The sequence below is a fragment of the Halichoerus grypus genome, chromosome 4, assembly GCF_964656455.1.
Source record: "Halichoerus grypus chromosome 4, mHalGry1.hap1.1, whole genome shotgun sequence".
In the NCBI taxonomy this organism is placed as follows: Eukaryota; Metazoa; Chordata; class Mammalia; order Carnivora; family Phocidae; genus Halichoerus; species Halichoerus grypus.
In genome coordinates this window covers 133,874,695-133,899,629 of record NC_135715.1, presented here as the reverse complement: position 1 = coordinate 133,899,629, position 24,935 = coordinate 133,874,695, and the positions used below count along the sequence as shown (strand labels likewise).

At 34.6% G+C, this 24,935-nt stretch overlaps 1 protein-coding gene across 4 annotated transcripts in view; it reads left to right on the top strand.

The window, feature by feature from the left end:
* TLK1 (tousled like kinase 1) overlaps nt 1–24,935 on the top strand; it is a 154,743-nt gene that overhangs the window by 82,412 nt on the left and 47,396 nt on the right. For all 4 annotated transcript variants that reach the window (XM_036067307.2, XM_036067310.2, XM_078070982.1 and 1 more), the window contains 7 exons: nt 10,153–10,228; nt 13,442–13,488; nt 15,618–15,713; nt 17,196–17,285; nt 18,304–18,396; nt 22,790–22,900; nt 23,008–23,144. In XM_036067307.2, coding sequence (XP_035923200.1) covers nt 10,153–10,228; nt 13,442–13,488; nt 15,618–15,713; nt 17,196–17,285; nt 18,304–18,396; nt 22,790–22,900; nt 23,008–23,144 — 650 coding nt within the window. The remainder of the gene's footprint in view (nt 1–10,152; nt 10,229–13,441; nt 13,489–15,617; nt 15,714–17,195; nt 17,286–18,303; nt 18,397–22,789; nt 22,901–23,007; nt 23,145–24,935) is intronic.

The following is a 24,935-nucleotide window of genomic DNA, read 5'->3' as shown; positions in this document are numbered from 1 at the left end:
TACTGTGTTAGGTGGGCCAAACCAGAAATCTTAGTATTACTATGTTAATTGTTTTACTAAGACATTGTATATAACAGTGTTTCTGTATATAATATATAATGCGTAATAACAGTGTCCTCCTGAAGGAGAGTAATCTGTGTGCATCCAAAATAGTGTATAGCAGTAATAAAGACATTTTCTCATTAGAGGATTTAAGTTTGTTTTTTTCTCTCCCTTATAAGACTAATAGTCATACTTCTAAATTAAAAGATTTAAAAGTTCCTGTGAAATATCTGGAGTTACTTTGTAAAATTTCCTTTTATTTAAAAAGAGAAAACTATATTTATTTAATTCTACCACTGTACATTAAAGGACATGCTCTTATAGAAGCTATATTCACCAAAAGTTAGAGTGTCTGACCCTAACATATGTTATAGGACAGGGTTCACAGCAAAGGAAGTGGGTCTATCTTGGTTGAATATATATGTCCTTAGTGTCCTGGAAGGAAAAGTGAACTGGAAACCAAATGTGGGTCTGATATTGGCTCTCTGCGTCTTTTTCTGTAAAGGTGGAGGACTATGTGTGTCAGAGTCAACTGGGAAACTTTTTCAAAGGAGAAAGAACTTCCTGCTTGGAAGTTCTGATACACTCCGAGTAGATAATCTTTCGCTTTATTATAAATCATGAAATCTTGAAATAATGTTCTATAACCCATTTACTTAGCCAGGAAATAAATAGCTGTTAAATGTTTCCCTTTATACAAATGCATTTAGTGTCAGTGGTTAGTTGTTTTTTTAGAACAAAAACGTTCTAAGCTGATGATGAAAATAAGATTGGAAGAGAAAAATGCCAAGTCATTCCAAGATACTTTTAAAGTGGAACCTGGTATAGTGCTTGACCATAGTATATGCTCAGTAAATATTTGTTGAATGAATAAATCTAACATCTCTTTAGTTGTAGCATACTATACAGGTAGTTTTTGTGTCAACAACTACAAATGATTCTTATATATTCATCGAAGCAAGGTTCCTTAACCTTAACCTTATTGACATTTGGGGTTAGATAATTCTTGAGGTGTGGTGGGTTGTCTTGTGAATGCAGTATGTTTATCAGCATCTCTGCCAAACACATTAGATATCTGTAGCCCACTCTCTCTCTCCCCGCCAACCTCCCCTCCCCCACTTGTGAGTCCAGAGTATCTCCAGGTATTGCCAAATATCGCCTGGTTGAGAACCACCCCATTAATGGAGGAGAGAGAGTAGTTTGAGCATGCTACCTGTGGAGCTAGATTATAACTCTTTTACATTTCACACCTCCTAAGTGTGGAAACTGAAGCCTAGAGAGGTTAATTAATTTGCCTACAGATAGTAAGTTAACAGTCAAAATTCTCATTCCAAAGTATCTGTTTTGTTTCAAAGTGATGCTCTCAACTACTGTGTCTACACTTTCTCTCTCTGTATAACTAAGATAATGTGTAACTCATTAGTTAGATAAATGATCCTAGCTAGTCTTTTGAAAAAAAAAAAATGGTATTCTTTTTTGGAAATATTTAGATTTAAGATGATTTATAGTAACATCAAATTTGCCAATCCAAGATATCCCTGGACTAACAACATTTCACAAATATTTTATCTGATAAATACTGCTTTTAGTCTGGATTTTAAGGTCAGTCAGCACAAGCTGACATTACTGAGAAATTTGGCTTCAGTATGTTATACTATAGTAGAGTTTTAAAAATATTAGATATATTTTTATGTCAGCAGAGCATAGTATGATTAATTCTCATTTTCTAAAATAACAGAGTAACCATGACAACCCATTGGACTTCTTATATCCTAATGAATTTTCTGCTGTATGCCACAATTTGAGTCTTTAATTTTTAATAGAAGATTATATTAAGAATAATATAATAATAATATATTTTTTTTAAGATTTACTTATTTGAGAGAGGGAGAGTGCCTGAGTGCCCGCGTGTGGGTGGGGGGAGGGGCAGAGGGAGAGAGAGAATCTGAAACAGATTCCCACTGAGCTTGGAGCCCAACATGGGGCTCTTATCTCACGATCCATGAGATCATGGTCCTGAGCCGAAATCAGGAGTCAGATGCTTAAACAACTGAGCCACCTAGGTGCCCCAAGAATAATTTCTTAATTTTAGACAATTTCCAATGTGGACTATACAGGACTTACTACTGTATATATAGATGGCCTATTGCTAATTCATTGGCATCATTTTGGAGCTCTTTTTTGTTTGTTTGTTTAAGATTTATTTATTTATTTGGGAGGGAAGAGAGAGTCTTAAGCAGACTCTGAGCTGAGCATGGAGCCCGGCATGGGGCTCGATCTGGACGCTTAACTGACTGCACCACCCAGGTGCCCCAGAGCTCTTTAAAAAGTAAGGATTCCTTTGGTCTTTCTCCAGAGATGGTTAACTTTGGAATGGGGACTTCAGCATGAGCTTTAAATAAAAGCTTTGTAAGTGATTATGATGTATAGTGACATCGAGAATCCATGCTAATATTTGAATGATAGAACGATTTCTTTTAAAAAACAACTCACTTTTGGGGTGCCTGGGTGGCTCAGTCATTAAGCATCTGCCTTCGGTTCATGTCATGATCCCAGGGTCCTGGGATCGAGCCCTGCATTGGGCTCCCTATCCCGTGGGAGGCCTGCTTCTCCCTCTCCCACTCCCCCTGCTTGTGTTCCCTCTCTCGCTGTGTCTCTCTCTCTGTCAAATAAATAAAATCTTTAAACAAACAAACAAACAAAACCTCACTTTTTGGGGGTTATATATGTATTGCTATAGAGAATAACAATGGGATACCACTTTTTTTTTTTTAAACACATCAGGTAGATATTTAAAGATTGGTGGGCATTCTCACAGTGGAAGTGTAGATTGATACTGCCTTTGAAAATGCACTATGGCAATATGTTTAAAATCTTTAGTGTGCATATTCTGTGACACAACATTTACTCTTAAAAGTGTCTATCCCAAAGAAATAAATTGTTTAAGGATCTAGGGATTCATGTTCAGGGAAATGTCTATAGAGATATTATACAGGAGTGTTTTACTCCATCATGAGTGTCACACCGGGAGAAAAGTTGTGAAATCACTGTTCTAAATTTTACTATTGTAAGTACTCTCAAAATGCCAACATTTCCAGAATAAGTTATCTTGAAAATTTGCTTTTTCCTCTCACAGCAGTTGCTCTATATGTCTGTTTTATTCTGATTGTATGATTTGAAAACTTAAAAGATCATATGAATAGGATAGAAAGTCCAACTTTATTTTAATTTTGGTTTATACTATTCAAAAATAAAGCCTTCAAGGGAAAGTCATAGAAGGGGGAAAATGCCAAGAAATAGTTATGCTTTGTGAATTGTAAGAAAATGGCAAATAAAATTGCATTTCATCAGTATTGAAGACTTGGTATGCTCCTTCAAACATACATGAATGCAAATTAAAATGGGTCCAGACGATAGGAGCTTGAGAAGTCAGACTGTGAGTATGGCAAGTTAAGGTAGCTTTTAAAAATTGAGAGTAAGATTGTGGTAGTATATAATTCTTTTAGGTGCTAATGTGCTTGTGGATATTGTCTATTTGTGAGGGGAGTAAAAATCCTTCGGGCTTTTAAAAATGATGTGAGCAGGCACAGTTTTAGTAACCTGTAAACACACATTTTCATTGGGTAGTTACCCAAGTTTATCTTATTGGCTCTCTACCATCTTTGATCATACATATTATTAAATAATAAAGGCAGTACAGCAGAAAATAGGCTACGCTCAAAATTGCTGATGTGTTGATTGGATTTACTTCAAACAGCAAGGAAATGCTCTTATTTAATGATAAGATCCCAAAATGTTGCATACATAAACTTTTTATATTAAATATTGAAATCAGCAATGTAACAAAGATCTTCTTTTAGGTGTCAAAGATTCAAGCAAACATTTCCAGATAATAATAGTTCTCCATATTAAAGTTTTGACTCTTGGGCAGAGACAGACTGTGAATTTCAGGTCCTGCCAGCTCAAAATCCTTGAATTAGGATGTACATATTTCATGATAGTTTTAGCTAAATGTAAATTGGATGCAAAGCAGCAAGGAAATTTTTACAATAGAATTTTAGTTTTCTTACAGTGCATTATTCTAACCAAATTTTTATAGCAAAAGGTTGGAAGAAACAGTATCTTGTACATTTGATATTCTTGAATAGAACATCTATTTTACATTGACTATTTTTATAAAGCTCCAGATTTTCCTTTCTAGTTCAGTGCAGTTTTGATATGTGCCATTAAAGTAACAGATTTCTCCAGCATTTTCCTGTCTTACATCTAGTTCAACAAATTTTGCCTAGAAATATGGAATAAAATTGAACATTGGCATTACCAGCTTCAGGCAAAAAAATTTGTCATGCCATTTGTTCAAAGTACAGTGACCTTAAATTTGATACCTGAGTAACTCTATGAATCATTGGAATAGCCAGTGAGTTGTATTTTTGAAACCAATCTGTACCTAAATGAATCAGTTGGAAAAAATACATTCTGACAAGACGGAGGATTGAATATTTTGTTATGGATATTATTTAATAATAGAGTAACTTTTTCTATTTTTTTTTAAGATTTTATTTATCTGAGAGTGAGAGAGGGAGAGCATGAAGGGGGAGGGTCAGAGGAAGAGGGAGAAGCAGGCTCCCCCCTGAGCAAGGAGCCCGATGCGGGGCTCGATCCCAGGACTCTGGGATCATGAACTAGCCGAAGGCAGACGCTTAACTGACTGAGCCACCTAGGTGCCCCACTTTTCTTTCTATTTTAAAGTATTTTCTCATTTAATGGGAAGAGATTAAATATATCTGTGTCTATTAACTGTAGTAATTTAATAGAGATGATGATCTCTGACTTTTCTTTTTGTTGTCCAGTCAGGGCTGATGAATTGTACTTAAGGTAGAGGTAAAGAATAAATTTTAGGGTTGCCTGGGTGGCTCAGTTGTTAAGCATCTGCCTTCGGCTCAGGTCATGATTCCAAGGTCCTGGGATCGAGCCCCACATCAGGCTCCCTGCTTGGCTGGAAGCCTGCTTCTCCCTCTCCCACTCCCCCTCTTATGTTCCCTCTCTCGCTGTGTCTCTCTCTGTCAAGTAAATAAAATCTTTAAAAAAAAAAGAATAAATTTTAACATCCACTCCCTCCTCTTTTGTGATGGTATCTTTTCACGTACTGTTAAAATTTCCTATAATGCATTTATGCCAATAATTTTAAGTATCTCTGTTTGGAGGCTGATAGAGGTGGTTATCTGTTATCATGGCACAGTCCGTACTGATTTATCTCCCTCCTTCTGTGACAGTGTTAAGATGGTAGTTTTTTTTATATTTTGTCTTATTTGCATTGAAGAAACACATTTATTTTTATTTTAAAAATAGGTCGAGGAGCCAGATAAAACAAGATCCCATATTAGATTTGAAAACCTTGTTTAATAATCACTGACTTAAATTCCAAATAAAATAGAAGCATTAGTTTAATTATATCACTGTCGCCTCTTGAGTCGTTTAGATTTGTTTTTCTTTTTTGAACATACTTTTCAACTGCTAGAAAATACCATGTAAATTCTAACTAATATCTTAGAACATTTAAATGCCAGAGTAATCATTCAGATTTTGGTATGATTACAAATTAGCATTTATAAAGCTAAATTGAATAATACCACTCTCTGCTTTCATCATTTTCTCCTAACCACTCTTCCATTGTATGACATAATTCTTTGACTTTTTATAATTCTGATAGTCTTTCCATCTTTACTTTAAAAGCCAAATCAGGGGCACCTGGGTGGTGCATTCGGTTGAGCAACTGACTCTTGGTCTCGGCCCAGGTCATGATCTCATAGTCATGAGATGGAGCCCCACGTTGGGCTCCATGTTCAGCGTGGTGTCTGTTTGAGATTCTCTCTCTCTCCCTCTGGCCCTCCCCCAACTTGTGCTCGCTCTGTATCTCAAATGAATAAATTTTTAAAAATAAATAAAGCCGTATCATATTATTTTGCTTTCCATATTTATTTTGCCTTCTATTTTCTGGTAAACTGTAATGCAATAAAAAAAAAAAACAGAAAAGAAAGAAATGACTGCATCAGCAAGAGCAGTAATAAGCTTGAAAACATTCTGTAAAATACGCAACATGCACAATTTTTACACCTTGTGCAAATGCCAAGCTGGCCTGGTTGATGTCCCTTGGATTTTCTAGGAAATCACTGGTCAAGATCAGTGGTTTTTCAAATCTTTTTTAAGCCATTAGAACTCTTTCTTCATAGTAAGTCTAATATGGGACCTCATTGTGTTAAAATGAGGGATGCTGTGTTTGCAAGCACAGAGGTGGAGGTAGGATAAGGATGTGTCTTTGATAGGCTAGAGCCTTAGCTCAGCCCCCTGCTCCTTCCTTCCCTTTTCCTCTTCTTTAACATCTTTTGAGGCACAACCTCCTTTCCTAAGGTATCTTGGGAGTACAGTTTGAAAATCACAGATAGCATTCCGAATTTTTCTTCACTGATGAGCCATTTTAAAGATTAAATATTTGGTACATTTCTGTACATCCTAAATCCCCAAGGTTCTAAATTCCTAAATCCATGTAGAAATGAGTGACTCAGGAGAATTGTTAGCAGAACCTTCACCGAGAATTTTTGTTTTGTTTAATATAGGTATTGTTCAGATTTAAATTTAAAACAAACAAAATAAACTAATGCACCTTTTCCTGAGGTTAGTGATACAATATTTAGGGCCTAGACTGCTCGTTCTGTGGCTTATAGTTGAGAAGAGAGTTGAATGGGACCTTAAAGAGGAAACATCACTTATTTTGCAAGCCCTACAAGTTATTTATAAGCTACTGGGAAGAAACTGCTAATCATTTAACATGTGATTGAAGTTTTGAAATAGGAAAGTACACAGATATTTGGAATAATAGGATAGCCATTCAGATAAGAAAATTTATTGGGTGCTTACTGACATTTATAGAGTACACAACTGTTCCAGATGGTGTACTAAGTATGTTTCTGGTGTCTTTCTTATTTAATCCCCACAATCCTATACCTGTATTACCACATTTAAAATTGATGAGAATAGGGTGCCTGGCTGGCTCAGTCAGTAGAGCATGTGACTCGATCCTCGGGGTTGTGAATTCGAGCCCCATGTTGGGCGTAGAGATTACTTAAAAAAAAAAAAAAAAGATGAAAAATTAGAGTCTTGGGTTAAATAACATGCTGAGAGTTATGGTAAATAATGGACCCAGAGTTTGATTCTTAGTCTCAATCTGTGCTTCTTCAGAGACCCATGGTACTTGCTTTTTAGGAAATTATGGTTCTTTTGGGATGACAGAACAAGTCTAAAATAATCTGAGGTGAGAGTAAGGAATGAGGTGGTAATATTAGGACATGGGTGAAAAAAGATTAGGGTTTATAGGAAGGGACAGAATATGGTGTGTTCATAATGGAAGCATTTACTTTATAGGTGAATTTAGTTATATCTCGGTTTTCCTTTTTTGTTTTATATTTTGTTCAACTTTTCGGTTTTTTATTACCTATTTCCAGCTTCTTTACCTGCACTAGTCATACATTATAGTCTTAAAATTAGTTTTAGTCTTGTCATCCTTTTACCTACCCCCTCTTTCCTCAAATTCTTCTCTGGTTTAAAGGAGGTAAACCTGTTGGCCTTTTTGTTTTTTTTTTTTTAACTGTAATAATTATACATTTGGGTTTTTCTCATTCATTGTTTTTAACAAAATGACATTTCCCTCAAAGGACTGTCCCACTTCCCCATTCCATTAAATTTAAAATTTAGGTAGGGAAATTTTGCCTCAAAGTTTTTACTTAAGTAATCTATAGGTCTTAAAAAAAAAAAAAAAGACCTTAAGTATCTTCAAATATATATTCAGTAAAGTGTTTAATGAATGTTATTCCAAATAAGTTTCAGAATTTCTTCATACACTGTAACTTTTCACCCCATTCCCCTTTTGGAGATAGCCAGTGACTGTTACCATTTAGAAGCTTTGTGGTAAATAAATCTAACTTTGCTCACCCCAGTTGAACCATCCTGCTGTCCTCTGCATTTAAAATGTAGCCTCTCAACCAAACTGATCCACTGTTCCTTGGAATATATTTTAGAAAATGATACAGAACCATTTAGATAGAAAATGTTTCCAGTATAACTTTCAGAATTGTGTTATTTTATGTGATTTTTTGTTCTTGTTGTTTATTCAAAAGTAGCTAGTCAAGATTTAAGATGGAATTCAGATGGGATCCTGCCATGCTTAAAAATTAGTACATTAAACTGTTGTGAAAAACCGTATTTTCTTGATCTTAAATTACATTTTTTTTTTAACACAGATTAGGGAAGGATGTGAATAAACATTATTTGGGAATTATCTTTTAAGATAGATTTTAAGGTTCTTTATAAAAATGTTAGCTTAGAATTTTTAATTTGGTGTTATTTTTATTTTGAGGAAAAAAAAAGATTGGTTATTATTTGTCTGAGTCTGATAACTAATGACCTATTTACCCTAAATTGCTGGTACATCAGTCTACCTCTTGAGTAGATCGCCAGTTAGGGTGGATTTCTTTAAGATCTCTGGTTTGTGTTGTGAAAACATGTAGGCAGTTTGTTGGACATAATGAATTTTATTTACAAACTTGATAAAATTTTGAAATGTTTTTGTATTGTTGATTCATTCAGTTCTTGATATAGGGCACGTAGTCTATCATATAGAGAAAAAAAGAGCATTTAGGCCTTGGGAATACAGAATTGAATTTGATTTAAATCCTGGTTACCTTGAATAAGTTACTTAACATTAATGTATTTATCAAGTGATAACTGTATGCTAGGCATGAGGAAATGGGAGGGTAAGATGGGGAGATGATAGAACTCCTGTTAAAGAATTCAGACACTAGAACATTCACTTCATCCTCTCTGAATCTGTTATCATGTTGACAAAATGGGGGTGAGAGAACTTAAAATCCCCATGATAATACTAAAGAGGAATCATAGATGCTCAACACAAGTTAGGTTGTGTGTTGTCATTTGTACTGTTTAATCATAGACTACTCAGAGACAACGAAATATGGATTATTTCCCTTTCTTGTTTGGGGACTGCATTGCCTTTAGAGATTTAAGTTGTATCATTCATTCAAACATTCTTTGTTCTGGCACCAGACATACTTGCCAAGCTTCTAGAATTTGAGGGCCTTGTGCCATTGCATTGTGCTTTTTGCTCTTAGTTTTAGTTTTTAACTAAGCACAACAGCTTGTCAGACTCCACAAAAATTACTTGCTTTTTAGCCTGATGAAAATGCTAATTTGAGAATAAGCAATCATCTAGGGTTGGGAATCTGCAGACTTAGGTAAAGGGCCAGATGTTTTAGGCTTTGTGGACCATATAGTCTCTCTAGGAACTAACTCTGCTGTCGTAGTGTGAAAGCAACCATAGTCAGTACATAAATGAACGAGGGTGGCTGTGTTCCAATAAAACTTTATTTATGGACACTGAAATTTGAATTTCTTAAAATTTTCATATCACAATATTGTTTTAATTATTAAATTTTTCAGTTCTTTAAAAATGTAAAAGACATGCCTAGATACTGGGCCTTACAGAAACAGGTAGCTAGCCAGATTTGGCCACTGGGCTGTAATTTGCTGCCCCCTGATTTGGAGCATAATCTATGAATTTGCTCTAAGTGTTAGATAATAACTGTAGGGATTGTATATATATATTGGGGTTTGAGTTCTGCTCTTTTCTTTTTCATCCAAGTTTACTTTTATAAACTAAGTATGTATGAATAATAGAAAACTAATAGGAAAAACATAGGGTTTTTTTTCTTTACTTGTTTTTATTGTGTTTTGCCCAATCCAGTGAAGGGTGCTTTAAAAGGCTGCTTACTCTCAGATTTTTCATCCATCTCAAGTCAAATTCTATAAATGTGAATTTCAAGTAATGTGTACAAGGACTTCTATACTTTGTTTAAAATTTACATAGTAGGAAATTTTATCTTTTAAATAAATTGTATATAGGTAACTATACATTTACATCGCATGAGCACTAATGAACAAAATAGTCTTTGTTTTGAAATAAAAATAATTTTTATACTAACTGTAATAATTGTGTATGTAAAACTGTAACTTTAAATTCTGTTAACTTGCTTTCTGTAGACACCAGAGAAGAAACAATCGGAATCATCCAGAGGAAGAAAGAGAAAAGCAGAAAACCAGAATGAAAGTAGTCAGGGTAAGTGAAGCAAAATCCTTCAGAGCCAAATAAGTATTTACAATTAATCTGATTGTTAGTCAATTAATATAGCTTAACTGTAAAAGTCATATTGTGTTTTTATCATTTCTATAGCTATTATAAATTTATGCATTAATAATAGTTTATAAATGTACTTCCCAGAAGAAAAAATAATATGAAATTGAAATCTTTTGTACCACAGGTAGTGTATGGTTACTGTTTTTAGGCTTTTTGACGTTTCCCGGTTTTGTTTTGTTTTTTTTTTTTTACTTGAGAATTAGAAAGGCAAGTGTCATGTCCAAACCTGGCAAACATTACCTTATCACCTTTGATTTTTCTTTCTTTATCTGAATTACAGTATTGAAATGGCTTCTTGTCTTTGAATAAGAACTTTAGATGTCACTTTAAAGTGCAAGTACCAAAAGCTTGCTTATTCCTTTTATTTAAAAAAGAAAAAGACTGTATAAAAATGATTGAGTTGCTTATTAAAGCATCATCTTTTTCTTTCCATACCTGTTCTTCATTCTTTCTTACATACCTGCCCTTTGTGATATAGGCTAAGAAGATGATTTTCAAGTCATCTACAAAACTCTTATAATGGACAACAAAATAGTATTGTCATTTAATTTGGCCACTCAAAATTAAATACAATAAATTGGCTCTTAAGTCATATATAATGACTTTATACATGTGATTACATGTTTTGGAGCCGCTCTTTAGCTGTAAGGACTGGGGCCAGGAGCCCATGGCTTACTAGTACTTGTATGTGGCACTGGCATCAAGGGATGTATTCGCAGCGACTGTCTGTGTGGAAGGAAGCATTTAAGTCACTCTAGCATCTCTCTATAGATGTGTAGTACTTTGTATCTCCGTCTGCTCAGAGCTCAATTTTGGTCTTAGTGTAGTTCCACCAGGATGTGGTTAGTGGACTTGGAGCTTTATTTAGTGTAAAGTTATATTAGTTATGATAGTTTCAACTTTAGATTTAAAAACTCACTTAAAAGCAGTCCCAAATTGGGACTTCTGGGTTGGTTGATTCAACCTATGTTTTTAAGAATCCATGTTTATTTCTTTGTGGTCTGCTCTCCATAAGAATTGTCTGATTTTCTTAGGTTTTTAGAATGGTTGTCAGTTTGGATTGGATTTACTTGAGCTTTCACACTTGTATTTGCTTTAGAGAGAGGTTGGCTTTCTGTGTTTTTTTTCCCCTCTTTCTTTGAAGGTAAGCTTCTTCAAGTCCAGAGCAAACCTCTCCGGTAATCTTGTCGGCCAGAATTGGGTCATGAGTCCGTTCATTCCTTAGCCAGTTATGTCCAACATACGTCCTATTGCCCTTAGAAAAACCAGGTCCATCTCTGAAATTGAAAGTAGGTAAAGTTCCTTTTAGAAATGTGGGCTTTGTGGAGAAGGGATGATCGATACCTGAACAAAATTGGATTTCTGATCAGGAGGGGAGGGGAACTAGGATGGAGGCCAGATAGGAGTTAGCTTCCCCTGATATTACATGTGGTATGTAGGGGGAGGGAATTAACAGAGCCAAGTTTGGGTTCAGTTAGGGAAAAAGAGTTAGGGACATAGCTTCTGGATAGGCAACCCAAACCATCTCTGTCGTCTTTAAAGAATAGCACCTTCTTCAGAATCTGCAGGAAAGTTGTTATAGGTGGAAGGAAAATTCCTTGGGTATACAGGCATACCTTAGAGATACTGCAGGTTTGGTTCCAGACCATCACAATAAAGCAAGTATCACCGTAAACGAGTCAAATGAATTTCTTGGTTTTCCAGTGTATATAAAAGTATGTTTATACTGTAGTCTTTTGTGTGCCAGTAGCATTGTATCTAAAAAACATCATATATTAATTTTAAAAATATTACTTAAAAATGCTGTCACCTGAGCTTTCAGTGAGTTGTAATCACTGATAACAAATTGCCATAACAAATACATATAATAATGAAAAAGTTTGAAATATTGGGAGAATTACTAAAATGTGACACACAGACATGACATGAACAAATGGTATCTATTGGAAAAATGATGCCTGTAGACTTGCTCAATGCAAGGTCCTTCAGTTTGTGTTTTAAAAAACCCCAAAACCACAGTGTCAGTGAAATTCAGTGAAACAAGGTATACTTGTAAAACCTTTACAATCCTTTCTGACCTCTAAGTAAATCTGTACAAAACTGTTGTTCAGACTTTCTAGGTACCATTTATAGTCCTGGATACTTACTTAATTTTTCTTGTTCCACAAAAGAATTTAAGGTTGTTGAACTTTTAAATGTAACCTTTGTTCATTTCAGTAATGCCTGGCACATAGTAACCACTCAAATATTCATTGAATAAATAAATATAAGTCAGTATTGAATTGATAAATGTGTATGTTTGTATTATCCAGAGCTTTTGATTTCATGGTGTATTGTCAGTTTTTCTTTGTATTGAAGAAATCATGTATTTTATATAGTTCCACTGAAGGGTGGGTGCCTCTCATCCAAAAAAGTATCTCTAACACTGTATTTCTTAGCACCTTCTTAATTCAATATTTATAAAAGTGATGAAGAGTCCGTTTTAGAGCAAAACTTTTAATTAAAGAACTGTGATATATAATGATTTGGACCCACTTTATCAATATGGTCATATAAGAGCAATATTTAAAATCTAGTCTATTAAAAAAATCCTATTAATTTGGGAATACTTTTTAGAAAATCAAAACATTTTACAAAATAACATTCATGTTAAAGCATGTTATTGTCAGTTTGTATGGTTTTGTGTTAATCAAAGCTTTTTTATTATTTATGGGTATGAATTGGTTTGTCAGTTATGCAGTTGCCACTTTTCTTTTTTTATTCATTGATTTGCTTTTATGAAATTATAGCCATTAAGCAATATGAATAATGTAGTTGTAAAAACAAGATCCTTTAATGTCATTTATTTATTTGATTCTCCAGTAATTGGAACTTTAACAATTGACATGTTATTATTGAAATGTCATTTGATTTTTGGATTTCTGAAATTGGCATCTTACCCTCTGAGGGCTCTTAATATAATTTTTTCAATGTCCCTCACTAACCAACTAAAATACCATGTTCTTTTTATTAAACAGATGATTTTTATGTGTATTAGGGAAATTAAGTTTGACACATTCTTTTTCTGATATAGTATATGATAAGTAGTCATGACTAACTTTAAATCTGTAAAAAATTTTTACTTTTATATTTTAGGAAAAAGTATTGGGGGACGTGGCCACAAAATTAGTGACTATTTTGAAGTAAGTTTATTAACAAATATCTCCAGTTCTTAATATAATTTTACTATGGGCTGAAATAATTTCTTTGAAGCACAAGGTCAACTTTTGATTATCTACTTGATTAGAGCAGTAATGTTCTGTCTTCCTAGGAACTTTAAAATTTACTTTTACATTGGAATGTCACATCATAATTTTCAAAGTACTTTTTCACATAATTTGCTTATGACAACCCAGGAGATAGGTACAGTAGGTATTAGTGTTTCTATATTACATGAGGAAACTGAGGACCAGAGATGTAAAGTTGCCTATTTAAAGTCAAATTCTAAATGGAAGAGCAAAGAGGGGCACCCGGGTGGCACAGTTAGATGAGCATCCGACTCTTGGTTTCAGCTCAGGTCGTGATCTCAGGGTTGTGAGTTCCTGCCCGACGTAGGGCTCCCCACTCAGCATGGAGTCGGCTTAAGATTCTCTTCTTCTCCCTCTGTCCCTCTCTTCTGCGTGCGTGTGTGCACGTATGCTCCCTCATTCTCTCAAATAGATAAATCTTAAAAAAAAAAAAAAAAAGTGGAAGGGCAAAAAGAGAAGTTGAAGTCTAATAGCTTCTAGTTTAGAACTGTTTGTACTGTCATTGCAGCCTTTAGGATAGCACCACGGCAACTTTGAGCCCTATAGATGGAAATTAAATAATGATAGAAGTGTGAATCTGAGAGCCCCTGAAAATAATAAATAGTGGTAAATTTAGATTCTTACCCTGTCTAGAATATTTTCTTACTTCTACACATAAATACTTTCGGCTATCAGTTTCATATTACGGAACGTTAATATGATTGTTAAAACAACAAACATGATCTACTCAGTTGAAAAATATATTTACTTGAGTGTGAGAGCAGAATTTGCCAGTCAGGGGAAGGGCTGCATTAAAAAAATTTTTTTTTACCATCCATTGTTTTTCTTAATTGGGTTTACAGAATCTACGCTAAAACTGTTGCTGACCATGGTCTAGTGTTGCTGACCTAGTGCTCTTTAGTTGAGGTCAGTCCCTCAGTGTTAGTATCAGTTAACAATCTTTGCCAAAGGTTGGATCAATTCAGATAAATAAATCTCAAGTCTCTTGAATGCTGTTCATGTGCCATGAGTTCTGCTAGGCACTGTAGATTAAAAAAAAATTAGACAAAGTCCCTAGGTTACAGGAAAATACACTAGGAGGTCCTCATCTCTTGTCTTCTCTTAATACCCTGAGAGAAAACCAGTAGCAGTGAATTGTTTTCTCCTCCTTTTGTTGGTAGAGAAACATGAGAAATTTGAGAGGTAGCTATGGAATACGTTAGGTGGCTTCTCTTCATATGCACCTAGGTCATGCACTGTAATGCATGTTGTGCATAAAAGAAAGATTGATTTTTATAAGATTTTGTGCTGTTAAAGGGAAAGGACTTGATCTATGTAATTTTTTATATAGTACTTAAAAACATTTGGATTTTTAACAGATCTTGAGAATGATGATTCTGTTTTAAGATGGTTTATTACATTCACTTATATCTACTTGTAAATATGTTAATTTAGGGGTATTAGGGATTATACTGCTTCAACATTTTTTTTTTTTTTTTTAATTTTATTTATTTGACAGAGAGACACAGTGAGAGAGGGAACACAAGCAGGGGGAGTGGGAGTGGGAGAAGCAGGCTTCCCGCTGAGCAGGGAGCCCAATGCGGGGCTCAATCCCAGCACCCTGGGATCATGACCTGAGCCGAAGGCAGATGCTTAATGACTGAGCCACCCAGGCACCCCTTTAAAAAACATTTATAACAGAACTGTATTAAAATTTGAAGGAAAAATAATATATGTTCATTGTTTGGGGGAAATTAATTTATCTTGAATCTGCCACAATAACAAATTATAGTCAGAATGTTCCAAGAAATAAGGGTCTTTACTAAACATAGTCTTTTCACATTCTTGTGATCAGTATTCTCTCTTTAGTCTTTTAGGACTCGGCTGTAACTGACCTTAGTTTTGCTTTTTCTTGACCCATTTAAATCACTACCGAATTTAATTTAAAAGAAGATATATTTAAATTAATTCTTAATGTCATGTCAAAAATAACATCTAGCTAAACGTCTTCTAATAAAGAGTGATGTTTCCTTTTTTTTTCTCAGTACCAAGGTGGGAATGGCTCAAGTCCAGTAAGAGGCATACCTCCTGCGATCCGTTCTCCTCAAAATTCACATTCACATTCCACTCCTTCTTCATCTGTAAGTTTTTACATGTGTAGATAGTCTTCTGTCTGCTGAACCTATGTATATATGTATACAGATTAACTTTTCATTGAAAACTTCTACATATATTTATTTGTATTTATCTTTTTAGAAAATCATTCTGTGAGGTAAGTTAAATTCTTTTTATTTTTTATTTTTATTTTTTTTTTAAAGATTTTATTTATGAGAGAGGGAGAATGAGAGAGAGAGAGCACATGAGAGGGGGAAGGGTCACAGGGAGAAGCAGACTCCCTGCTGAGCAGTCCCAAGCATCCAGGGACTCCAGGATCATGACCTGAGCCGAAGGCAGTCACTTAACCAACTGAGCCACCCAGGTGCCCAGTTAAATTCTTTTTAATGATGTGATGCTGTTAGAACTTTATTTCTTCAAGTGAGATCCTTAAGTTAAAGATTTCCTGAATTAATTATATCCAAGAAGTGAAGTTTCTATAAAAGAATGATGTCGAGCCTATGGGACTAAAACGAATACTCTTGTATCAGTCCATATTCAATTACTGATTTCTAATTTCTAACTCTCCTTAAGAGAAAGGTAGGCACCCTTTATCCCTGGATCATTTTAGTTCAACATAGGAGAAGGATCTTGGGTCTAAAAATTATCTTACAACTTTTTGGTTTGTTGCTAGTGTTTTAAGATCTAGTTCTATTTATATGCATTGTTTTGCTTATTGGATTTCATTTTTTCTTTACTTTTATTATATGAAAATTTAATGTCTAACCAGAAAAGCAGCATTGGCTTTCAGTAATTTAAAAATGAATTAAAGATTTTTTAAAATCAGAGTATCTCTTATTTTTTTCAAGTACCCTGTTTTTACTTCCAGTGTCCCCTTCTATGCCTTGCCTGTAGACACACACTTAGTTGTGTCTTACTCCTTTTGTACCTTGGCTACATCATATTGCCATATGCAAAATAAAGTGTCAGACTCAACAGTAATTTTGAGTTAAAGTGATGGCATCGATACAATGATATAGTCTGTTTTCAATGATGTGTTTTAAAACTAGTAACTAGATAAACCATGAAACTCATCAGTAAATTGATATTATACCCTAGATGGATGTGCATTATTGTCCTTGGTACTAAGAGTTCTATATTAGGATCTTTCCGGTTTTACTTTTTGAACCATCATCATCTGTTTTTAATATTTTTGTTTTGAAATACTGTATTTTGCCTTGTTATGTTTAACAGATTGAAAGCATTAAAAATTTTTTTTATGGTTCTAGAATGTAAGCTTCTTGAGGGCAGGGAATATATGGTTGTTTTTTCCACTGTGCCTTATGTAAGGGAGGGTACTCTAAAAATGAGTGCTTCTTGAATAAAATGATGATTAAAAGTTGTGAAAAATCAATTATGTTTTAATTCAGTTGTTATCCTGATAAAAACTTAAGAAGTGTTAAGTAGTTGTTGCTGAGCAAAAGCCTGTCTTTTTCTTGCTAATGTAAAAATTTTAATCTTTTTCTAAGGTTCGACCGAATAGCCCTTCTCCTACTGCATTAGCTTTTGGGGACCACCCTATTATACAACCAAAGCAGTTATCCTTTAAAATTACTCAGGTAAATAGTGAATAAAATTTTTTGTATGATTTGTAAGAAACTTAGTACAAATAACTAAGATGTCTTCTCTTTGTTTTAGACACAGTCATAAAGTAAAATTACACATCAGGAAAGCGAATTACTAAACAAAAAAACAATTTGTAGGGGGTAAGGAATCGAAACACCCAGTTTACTATCAGCTTATCCTTTGTTACATGCAGATTAAATATGCAGGTGTTATAAGGATATTAAATAAACAGAACAAGCATGACATGTCAGTTTTTGTTTACTGCTTCTTTTTGAACATACCATCCAAATACATATAATCAATGTTTTCCTGAAGCTATTATATTTGTCATAAGTGAACATTAAAGTAGGTCATTTTGGGTGTCTATATTTATGTATATTCATATATGCTATACACTTACAGATATCATTTGAAAGTTAGATATCTTTTATGCTTATTTGATTTTATGAATTTTGAGTACTAAGTTTTTCATTTTAACTTTTTACATGTGACAGTTTTTGGATTTTACTATATTAGACCACGGGGATTGGAAGAGTAGATCTTTTGCTTAGCCACCTTTATTACTCCAGTTTATTGCCATTAGACTTTTCTGTTAGGTCATGTCCAAGCTGTTGTACATGCATCAACACTTCTTTCTTTGGATGATCTTTAGGCTAGGATTACAAGTACATTGCTTTCAGTCAATGAATAGCTCATGAAAGTTTTTGCCATGTTCAAAAATCAACCAGAGTTGATAGCACAAATCAGTGGTTGTATTGAATTTTAATGAAGAACATAACAATATTCTAAAACTTTTAGTAATCAGTTTTTTAAATGTTTCTTTGTAAGCTTATAGAACTTAGATTTCTGAAGATGTTAAAACTTTAAAAGTGTGCTAAGACTTTTTGGGATAACTTTTATATACACAAACTCAAATATTTTCTTTGTTTTTAGAAGCACTAAAATCTAGTTTTATATTTGCATGCCATGATATATATAATGGAGATAATAAAATAGCTTTCTTTCATTTAGACTGATCTCACAATGCTGAAATTAGCAGCATTAGAAAGTAATAAAAACCAGGACCTGGAAAAGAAGGAAGGTCGTATAGATGACTTGCTCAGGGTAAGTAGTCTTGGAGGGTAATAAGGATAATCATGGAGGGGGAGAAAATTGAGTAAATTATTTGGCAATAATAAAACTTGAGGAAATACTTAGCATTGTAAAATATTCTTTAGCTGGGGAAAAAATAAGCTTTTTCTGGTAGTTTTAAGTACGTGAAAATCACTATTTTAAAGTGAAAATTATTAGCTCTTTAAATGTGAATTGAGAGGGGCATCTGGGTGGGGCAGTCGGTTAAGTGTCCAACTCTTGGTTTCAGCTCAGGTCTTGATCTCAGAGTCATGAGGTTGAGCCCCAAGATGGGCTCATAGTGGAGTCTGCTTGAGCTTCTTTCTCTCTCTCCCTCTGCTCCTGCCACTCATGCTCTCTCTAAAATATATAAAAAAATCTTTAATAAATAAATGTCAACTGAGAAACAGTTGGAGAAATACAGGGAAGTTTGTAAAATTTATTTTTATTTGATCAGCTATCATAAGACCGATGGCCATTTCATGTTAGTTTTAAAGGTAATTGATTTTGTTATAAACCTGACATTTGATATTATACAAGATGAAGTAACTACTGCAATCCTATGAGATTTTTAATGGAAACTTTATAAAAGGACACATCAAAAAATACTTATAATGTGAGTAAGGTAAGAAGCAGTGGTTCTCACCCCTTGCTGCTCAGTAGAATCACCAAATGGGAAGGGTGCGGGAGGCACTTTATAAAGGTACCCATGCCTAAACTCCATCCTGAGGGGTTCTGATTAAATTGATGTGATGTGGGCTTGGACATTGATAGTTTTAAAGCTCCTCCAAAAAACAAAAACCAAAACAAAGCTCCTCCAGATGATTATAATTTAAGCCAGCATTGAGAACTATTGGTATAGAAACTTAATAAAACCAATGTCTTATCTATGATCCTACCACAGTTACCGACACCTTTGAAACATCCAGCTTGCCGTTTCTGATCCCATCCCAGTCACTCACATTCTTTTACCATTAACTACTGTTCTAAGTTCTGTATTTATTATGCCTTATTATTATGGTTTTATCATATGTATCTATACATTCTTAACATATTTCAGTTTGTTTATTTTTTAAAATTTTACTTATTTGGGAGAGAAAGTGAGAGAGAGAGAGAGAGAGAGAGCGCACAAGCCAGGGGAGGGTCAGAGAAGCAGACTCCCCACTGAGCAGGGAGCCCGACATGGCACTTGATCCCAGAACTCTGGGATCATGACCTGAGCTGAAGGCAGACGCTTAACCAACTGAGCCACCCAGGCGCCCTTCAGTTTATTTTTTAACTTTACATAAAATTACGCTGTCTGTACCCTTTTGCTCTGCTTGTTTTCACTAAACATTATATGTGGAATTGTCATGTACTTTGTTCATTTCATGCTATATATATAGTAAGGCATTATATGAATATACCATAATTTATTTTTTCTGCTCTTGGTGGACATTTTATTTCTACTTTTTCCTAATACGAACAGTTCTGCTAAGAACATTATTATACATGTCTTCTAGGGCAAATGTGGGAAAATTCATCTTAACATTATATGCTTTAAGAGAGACGTGGCCAGAGTACATGGCATGCACATGTTCAATTTTGCTTTATAATGCCAAATTTTCCCCAGAGCGGTTGGATTAATTTACACTCCTATCAGCAATAGGCAATAAATAATCTTGTTGCTTATTATCTTTGCCAAGGCTTTTTATAATCAGATATAATAAATTTCTTGGCCAATTTGGTGGATGTAACAGTGTCTTTTATCTTTTATTATGTGTTCTCTATTTTCTAGCATCTTTTAAAATATTTATTAACTGTGTTTCTTCTGAGAAATAACCAGCCATGTTTTTTACTCATTTTTCTTAATGGATTACTGTTTGTTTGTGTGTGGTTTTTTTTTTTTTTTAACTTTTAAATCATTTTTTATTTAAATTCAGTTAATTAACATATAATGTATTAATTGCTTTCAAAGGTATAGGCCTGTGATTCCTCAGTCTTATATAATACCTAGTGCTCATTACATCACATGCCCTCCTTAATGTCTGTCATCCAGTTACCCCATCCTTCCACCCCCCTCCCCTCCAGCAACCCTCGCTTGTTTCCTATGATTAAGAGTCTCTTATGGTTTGTCTCCCTCTTTGGTTTCGTCTTGTTTCATTTTTTCCTCTCTTCCCCTATGATCCTCTGCCTTGTTCTTAAATTCCACATATCAGTGAGATCATATGATAATTCTCTTTCTCTGATTGACTTATTTTGCTTAGCATAATACCCTCTAGTTCCATCCATATCATTGCACATGGCAAGATTTCAATTTTTTGATGGCTGCGTAATATTCTATTATATATATATATACCACATCTTCTTTATCTATTCATCTGTCAATAAATATCTGGGCTCTTTCCATAGTTTGGCTGTTGTGGACATTGCTGCTATAGACATTGGGGTGCAGGTATCCCTTCGGATCGCTACATTTCTGTCTTTGGGGTAAATATCCAGTAGTGCAATTGCTGGGTCGTAGGGTAGCTCTATTTTCAACTTTTGGAGAAACCTCCATACTGTTTTCCAGAGTGGCTGCACCAGCTTGCATTCCCACCAACAGTGTAGGAGGGCTCCCCTTTCTCCGTATCCTCGCCAACATCTGTTATTTCCTGCCTTGTTAATTTTAGCCATTCTCACCAGTGTGAGGTATTATTACATTGTGGTTTTGATTTGTATTTCCCTGATGCTGAGTGATGTTGAGCGTTTTTTCATGTGTCTGTTGGCCATTTGGATGTCTTTGGAGAAATGTCTGTTCATGTCTTCTGCCCATTTCTTGATTGGATTATTTGTTCTCTGGGTTGAGTTTGATAAGTTCTCTATAGATTTTGGATACTAGTCCTTTATCTGATAAGACATTTGCACATATCTTCTCCCAGTCTGTAGGTTGTCATTTGGTTTTGTTACCTGTTTCCTATGCTGTGCAAAAGCTTTTTATCTTGAAGTCCCAGTAGTTCATTTTTGCCTTTGCTTCCCTTGCCTTTGGAGATGTGTCTAGCAAGAAGTCATGGCCGAGGTGGAAGAGGTTGCTGCCTGTGTTCTCCTCTAGGATTTTGATGGATTCCTGTCTCACATTTAGGTCTTTCATCCATTTTGAGTCTATTTTTGTATATGGTGTAAGAAAATGGTCCAGTTTCATTCTTCTGCATGTGTCTGTCCAATTTTCCCAACACCATTTGTTGAGGAAGACTGTCTCACACACGCAGTTTGTTGGGATTTTGTTTGAATTGCACCTAATGAAGTGGGTTCGTTCTTGCTAAATTCCATCTATGTTCTTCTGAGAGTCTCTTTATTTTACCCTTTTCCTTGAAAAACACTTTGATTAGGTATATAATTTAAATTGGCAGGTATTTTCTCCTAGCATTTGCCATATATTATGCCACTGTCTTTTGCCTTCCACCATGATTGGCCTAGACCTATGGTTCTCAAAGTTGATTCCCAGACCAGAAGCATCCATTACTGGGGACCTACTTACAAAGAAACTCCTCTGGGAGTGTGTCCCAGCAATCTGTATTACAAGAAGCCCTCCAGGTTATTCTTTTGTCACTGTACTAGACTAATCCAGCTCATCTCCTGAGCTTAGAGAAAGGCCCCTTCCCTGAGCAATGTGGCTTCCTACAAAGTCAAAATTGGTATCTTGTTGCCAAGAAAGATGGTGGAAATAGTTAGCTATTGGGTAGGCATTTATAGTGCCATCCACAAGTTTAATGAAGAAAAACTATCAGTTAAAAAATATGGAAGAGAACTCACATTTATTTTTAAGTGTTAGACATTTTATATACTATATTTTAGTTATTTTTAACTAAGTGAAGTAGCTGGTATTGCCCCTGTTCTAGAAATACAAAAAAAAAAAAAATCTAAGTTTCAGATAACTGACTTAATAACTTAGCCAAGGTTACATACCTTATGGTGTTGATTTGAACCCATGGAGTATGGATACAAATTCCATGTACTTTATGCTGCACAGTTATGCAGCATTTAACAGTATTACACATGGTTAGTAGATGTTTAAAAAAAATTATTTTAGGGGCGCCTGGGTGGCTCAGTCGTTAAGCAGGTGTCTGCTTTCGGCCCAGGTCATGGTCCCAGGGTACTGGGATCGAGCCCCGCATCGGCCTCCCTGCTCCACGGGAAACCTGCTTCTCCCTCTCCAGCTCCCGCTGATTGTGTTCCCTCTCTCGCCTGTCTCTCTCTGTCAAATAAATAAATAAAAATCTTTAAGAAATAAAAAAATTATTTAAGTATTTAACAAATACTTAATTTATTAATCCTTTCTTTTTATGTAATTTATTCAGAATGTAAGAATATTCCTAAGTGTCTCATATACACAAATTCTAGACCTTTTCTATTTTTACTTACGTTGTAGGCTAACTGTGATCTCAGACGGCAGATAGATGAACAACAAAAATTACTTGAAAAATACAAAGAACGATTAAATAAGTGCATATCAATGAGCAAGAAGCTGCTTATTGAAAAGGTAAGTTAAAAGTTCAGTGAATTTTCCTTTTCATTCCACTGGCCCCTTTTCACCTTGTACAGTTTTAAATTTAAATGAATAAAATTGATGATTTTTCCTTTTTTCAGAGTACACAAGAAAAACTGTCAAGCAGAGAGAAGAGTATGCAAGACCGATTACGCCTTGGGCACTTCACAACAGTTAGACATGGTGCTTCATTTACTGAACAATGGACAGATGGTTTTGCGTTTCAGAATCTTGTGAAGTTAGTCATTCTTACATTTTAAAAAATGTAGTGTTCCTTTGAGTTCTTGTTACTTCCAAAGATTATAGATTTGGAATTATGTTCTATTTCTACTCCTTACTGCTCTTTGAAATCACAGAATTTAGTACATTTGAAAGGAACGTAAAACAAAAGTATTACAATTTCAGCTTTAGCAGACTTCTTGATTAGTTAGCATTCATCCATACTATAAGATATATTATTCTAAGTATGACTTTCCAAAATATAAACTGATCTTCTAGCTATATAGATGATTTGGGAGGAAATTTTAATTTTCACTGGAAGATTTACATATATATGTATCTTGGGATTTTTCTACTTAGTTTTTTCCACAATCTCCAGTCCTTATTTCAGTGTTAATATTCAGCCTTTGCCTGCTCTCTATTCCTATGGAAAAGACAGGAACTTTTTCTCTTCTGCTTCAGATACAATAATTCATAAATCAGTTGAGGAATATGTAGCTTTAGCATTTCTGAGGCAAACTTTAAAACAGAAATTGAGTTCAGATGATGGTAGATAGGGATAGATTGACTATGTATTAAGGAGCCAGGACCTGTGCTACTTTTTTGTTTTCACTGGAAAATTTTTTTAAACCTCAAAAACAGGAGTAGTATCAGCATCTACATCAGTTTTCCTAGAGTTATATGGAAAATGGAGACAAAACTGTATCTCCATATATAAACATTGCTGTTTCAAACACTAGTTTCCAGGACTTCGCACAGAATGGCCTTCTCTCTCTCACAGTTGATTATTCAGCTTTTGTTCAACACCAGCTGTGCTGGGTGGTAGGTGTACCATAATGAAGAACATAGTTCTTGTGATGCTAGAGAGTTTGGCTTTTAATTCTGTGGTAGTACGGAGCTATTAAAGGTTTGTATGTAGTGTGTGTGGTCAGAATTGAGTTTTAGAAAGATAACTGGTGGTAATGTGGGCCTAATATTGGAAGGAAGATAAATTATTGACAGCTGAGGTATCCAGATGTTAAGGTGATTAGGCTTGAGCTAAAATGCTGACAGTGAAAGGTAGAGAATAGGAGATATATTTGGGATAGAAACCATGATTTTTGCATGTTAAATAAGTAAGAGCCTCTGCTACTAAACTCAGATCTACAGTTGTCCTGATAATGAATAAAATAGGCTACATAATATAACCTTGAATAGAAACTAAAAATAACAAATCTAAAATGTAAGCTGTGTTTGTAGTAAAAATTTCTTCATCAAGCTGTCAAGAGCAAAATTGGAGCCTCTGGGTTGGTGAACACATGGAGGTTTGGGGAGAATGGTACAATTAGAGCCTGGAAGCCCTACACCCTTACCCTATACCTTGTTCTGTGCATCTCTTCCATCTGGCCGTTCCTAAGTTATATCCTTTTATAATAAGTAATCTAGTTTTTAGAAAGTTACTTGCATTTCTTGTATTGAGGGCCTACTGTGTGTTGTTACATATGCAGATTTTAAATAAAGCTGCTTATCAGTGTAAATTAAGTAGTTTATCAGTGACATAACCCAAAGTAGTTGGTGGATGAGAAGAGAAATAAATATTAGTAATATTAAATTAATAATCTCTAAATTGTGTAATCATTCCTAAATAAACAGATATTAGCTTTATATTCATTCCAGTAACTCTTTACTTTTTAGGATTTTAAACATTAGGATTATTGCCATTTGTTTTCATTTATAACATCTTGATTGTGCTCTAAACTAGCTTTATGAATTAACTATTTTAATAAAGTGAAGTTATTTATTTCTCTTTCCAAAAGAAAACTAGATTAAA